Source organism: Colobus angolensis, unplaced genomic scaffold, assembly GCF_000951035.1.
Source record: "Colobus angolensis palliatus isolate OR3802 unplaced genomic scaffold, Cang.pa_1.0 Scaffold151, whole genome shotgun sequence".
Classification (NCBI taxonomy): Eukaryota; Metazoa; Chordata; class Mammalia; order Primates; family Cercopithecidae; genus Colobus; species Colobus angolensis.
Genome location: NW_012114611.1, coordinates 2,434,257 through 2,438,565, shown reverse-complemented (window position 1 = coordinate 2,438,565; position 4,309 = coordinate 2,434,257). Strand labels below are relative to the sequence as shown.

The following is a 4,309-nucleotide window of genomic DNA, read 5'->3' as shown; positions in this document are numbered from 1 at the left end:
AAAAAAAAAAAAAAAAAATCCACACACTAAAAACACTAAATGTTTGAGGTGATGAATATGCTAATTACCCTGATTTGATCATGACACAAGGTTTATAAGTATGCAAACATCACACTGTACCCCATAAATATGTAAAATTGTCAATTTAAAACAATATAAAACTTTTAAAAACTTATAATTCCATAAACATGACATTTTGCAGAAGTATTCAACTACAATCACATTATTTCTGAGGTTTAGGCCAAGCACCCATTCACAACCACTTTCTCTTCTCTAAACTGGTGTGACCATTTCTCAATCCACCTCCCACACTCCCATGTCTAAATTTCCTGTTTTCTCCCCTATACTTTCTCATATGTAGAATGTGGTGTTCAAACTTTTTCTAAATTACAAGACTTCTAAAAAAGAACCATCCTGCCTTGAAGCAAGATGACAACAAACCATGCCACTTCTATATACAGAATCTCTTACTGCTGACAATTGGCTGTCTTCAACCCTCCTAGGTTATTAATTTATTAACAGCATGCAGCGCCACATTTCACATACTAACTACATTTCAAATGCCTTATGTGGAGTTACAACTTACTTTAAGGGATCTTCTTGATCACTGTCTATGCTATCAGCTTCACTGTCAGGGTCACCTCTCCATGTCTGATCCACAGTAATGGGTTCCTGCTCCCCATCACTCCAGCTGTCTTCATCTGAGGCAAGGAAGGGAGAGCAGCCATTAAGACTTCCCACCTCTGTAACTCCACCACACAAAACTAGATTACTTATCAACCCAAACCTTGAAATTAAAAAAAAAAAAAAAAAACTTTGTACAAAGGTACTGGCAAATAAAAACGCTTTAAGAAAATACAACCCAAGTAAGATTACTTACAACATAAATGAGTAAACCATGCCCTCTCAAACAGAAAAATCAACTTAAAATTATTGTTTCCTGAAATTACCTAACAAAGCTGCTGAGCATTAAAAAAGCAATGAAAGAAATGGTCACCAACTCAGGAGAGTAAACCTAGGCAAACACTACTTCCAATTCAAAAGAACTGGTAAACAACAAAGCAATCCCGGAATTCTCAACAAATTCCTGATGAATTAACAATATTGTCAAATAGTTCAAGGCATTGTGCTAACTTAAAATAGTTCCCCCTTAACTTTCTTCCTCCTTTTTCATTCCAGGAGAGAAGATCCTTACCTAGTATTCGGCTGGCTTCACTGCGACTACTTTCTGGAGTCTGAGACCCCAGCTCCGTCTTAGCATATGAGCTGAGCTGGCACAGGAGTGTTTCACCCATAGGCCCTGGGTTGGTCTTCTTCATTTGAGCATGAAGTGCCAGGGCATTCCTACGGACATGTTCAGCACAGAAGGACACCCTAAAGAGACAAAACATTAATATTTTATAAGTCCCTTCTTGAAAGCATTCAGTAATTTTCATAGTCCCTAATCTTTAAATCATTTTCAGGGAATTAAAATGACTATTACATTCATTTCTAAAAATGCAAGTCAGAGGAATTTAACTGGCCCAAGGTCAACTAATTGACTTGTTATTAAAGGAAAATAACAGGCCGGATGAAGTGGTTCACCCCTGTAATCCCAGCACTTTGGAGGGCTGAGGCAAGGGATTGGGTCTTGCTCTGTGGCCCAGACTAAAGTGTAGTCATGCAATCATAGCTCACCGTAGCCTTAAACTGCTTGGTTCAAGTGATCCTCCTGCCTCAGCTTCAAAATAGCTAGAACTATAGGCATGCACCACTGTGCCGGCAAATTCTTTTTAGTTTTTTGTAGAAACAAAGTCTACGTTGCCAAGTCTGGTCTGGAACTCCCAGGCTCAAGTGATCCTCCCATCTCAGCCTCCCAAGTAGCTGGGACTACATGCCCAAGACACTATGCCCAGTGAATTTTTTAATCTTTTGTAGAGACGTGGTCTCACTGTATTGCTCGGGTTGGTCTCCAACTCCTGGCCTCAAGTGATGCTCCTGCTGTGGCCTCCCAAAGTACTGGGATTACAGGCATGAGCCACTGTGACCATCCAGTGACACAATTTTAAAACTACAAGATATGTACAAAATTATCTAGTCAGGTTATGTTTTTGCATAGATACCTTTGCATACATGATGAAAACTATGAACCCTCTTACCGAAGAATTCACACATATACAACTTTGCATGTTATTTAACAAATTCATGGACAGCCAAATAGAGCCACACACCCCTCCATTAAGAATAATTTTAGGGGCTGGGTGCCGTGGCTCACACCAGTAATCCCAACACTCTGGAAGGCCGAGGCGGATGGATCACCTGAGGTCACAGGAGTTCAAAACCAGCCTGGCCAACATGGTGAAAACCCGTCTCTACCAAAAAGTACAAAAATTAGCCGGGCGTGGTGGCGCACGCCTTAAGTCCCAGCTACTTGGCAGGCAGGAGAATCACTTGAACCTGGGAGGCGGAGGTTGCAGTGAGCCGAGATCACCACTGCACTCCAGCCTGGGGAATAAAGGGAGACTCTGTCTCAAAAAGAAAGAAAAAAGATTAATTTTAGGGCCGGGCGCGGTGGTTCACGCCTGTAATCCCAGCACTGTGGGAGACCGAGATGGGAGGACACCTTGAGGCTAGGAATTTGAGACCAGCCTGGTTAAAACAGCAAGACCCCATCTCTCTTAAAAAAAAAAAAAAAAGTAATTTAGAATATGCCTTTATTTTACTACAGATAAGGGAAAAGAACCAAAGAGGTGAACTACGTAATCCAATTCAAGGGTCCTTCCAGTCTTCACCGTTTTTTCAATTTTCCAAGGATACAACCATAACCCCAAATTTACAAGGACATGATCTCAAACCCAGCAGCTATGCTGAAGCCCACATCATATCACACACCCCCTCGCTTTAAGACAAACGACATATATATCTATACATACATACCCATCTTTCTTCTCTGGCTTTGGGGCAGCATTGGGACATCTTTTCCCATTCTTCGTCGATATATAACTACACTGCTTAAAGGGTGCATTCTTGTCTTCAAGGATATGCTTAATGCAAAACTCCTGCCCCTCCAGACGAGGCTGAGAGCATGGACGATGAGTGAATGCACAAGACAGAGGTTCCTGAGACCTGGGCACTGGAGTGATCCTCCCCCGATTGGTTGGCAGGACGTGAATCCGAATCCTGTTCATAACCAAAACCTGCGGGGTCAAAACAAAAATCAGAAAGCCTTTACCCTTCCCGAAAATTCCTGCTCCACCGTATCTGGACAGATCGCGCGGGCAGTTTCCAAAAGAGAGGCAGAAGTCGGCCCCGTAAGGTACGCTCCGTAACTGCCCGCCGCCCTCCCCAGGTCTCCACAGGCATTTGTGGCTTTCCCTCTAGCGTGTCCCTCCATGCCCGGCCCCACCCCGAACCCCACCACGCTGAATGTATCTTCAGGACTCGCACAGCTGCAGCATGAAGGGAAGCGACAACGCCAGGCCCACGCGACGGCCACGCCGCCTCCCTGCACGCCGCCTTTGTCCCGGCCTGCCTCAGAGCACACGACTGGGCCCGGCCTCGGAAGTCCATGCGAGCGCCATTTTGTCCTACTCTGGTCACCGGAGATCCTGGCTCCTGGAAGCCTGTAGGAAGGAGACTGACTCTGACACTGCTCTGAGGCGAAGTAGCAGCTCTGAGTTGACAAAAAGGGCGAAATAGCAGCCCAACTACAAGAGCTTAGAGCAAGGAACACCGCCGTCTTACCTCAGGTGCTGCGCTGCGCCGCGCCGCGCTCTGCCGCGCCTCTAGCCCTCCTCCGGTGGCGGCCGCGGCTCCTAGATTGGCCTCGCTCCTTCCCGGACTCCTGGCTACTGATTGGCTACCGCTCCTATGACGGGGTGTCGCCATTGGCCCAGGCCCACTAACCTATCGTGTCTGGAAGGGCGGAGCGCTGAGAAAATGCGCGGCTGGGGTGGCTACGCCTGTCAGCAGCTCCGCCCCGAGGAGTGTGAGCTGGGGAAGGGGGCGGAGAGCGGGCTGCGGGGCGGGTTGCCAGCTAGCGATATTTTTCCAACTTGCAGCGTAGGCTCGTTTTCTGGCTCCTTTTGGACCCTCAGTCTGTGGTCCTTGGCTGCTGTTCCCTCACCACTGTACACAGCTAGCATAAAATCAGACAAGCCGGGCGCGGTGGCTCACGCCTGTAATCCCAGCACTTTGAGAGGCTGAGGCGGGCGGATCACCGGAGGTCGGGAGCTCGAGACCAGCCTGACCAACATGGAGAAACCCCGTCTCTACTAAAAATACAAAATTAGCCGGGCGTGGTGGTGCATGCCTGTAATCCCAGCTACTC

The 4,309-nt window shown here is 46.8% G+C and overlaps 1 protein-coding gene across 2 annotated transcripts in view; it reads right to left on the bottom strand.

Moving 5' to 3' along the window:
- Positions 1–3,789, bottom strand: part of KANSL2 (KAT8 regulatory NSL complex subunit 2) — a 29,068-nt gene extending 25,279 nt beyond the window's left edge. The window contains exons 1-5 of one of the 2 annotated variants that reach the window (XM_011936238.1): positions 3,724–3,743; positions 3,427–3,602; positions 2,917–3,176; positions 1,196–1,374; positions 587–701 (exon numbers count right to left, since the gene is read on the bottom strand). In XM_011936238.1, coding sequence (XP_011791628.1) covers positions 587–701; positions 1,196–1,374; positions 2,917–3,176; positions 3,427–3,549 — 677 coding nt within the window. In that variant the 5' untranslated portion in view covers positions 3,550–3,602; positions 3,724–3,743. Of the gene's footprint in view, positions 1–586; positions 702–1,195; positions 1,375–2,916; positions 3,177–3,426; positions 3,603–3,723 lie in introns of both variants that reach the window. The other variant, XM_011936239.1, reaches the window with a different exon arrangement.
- Positions 3,790–4,309: the final 520 nt, after the last annotated feature.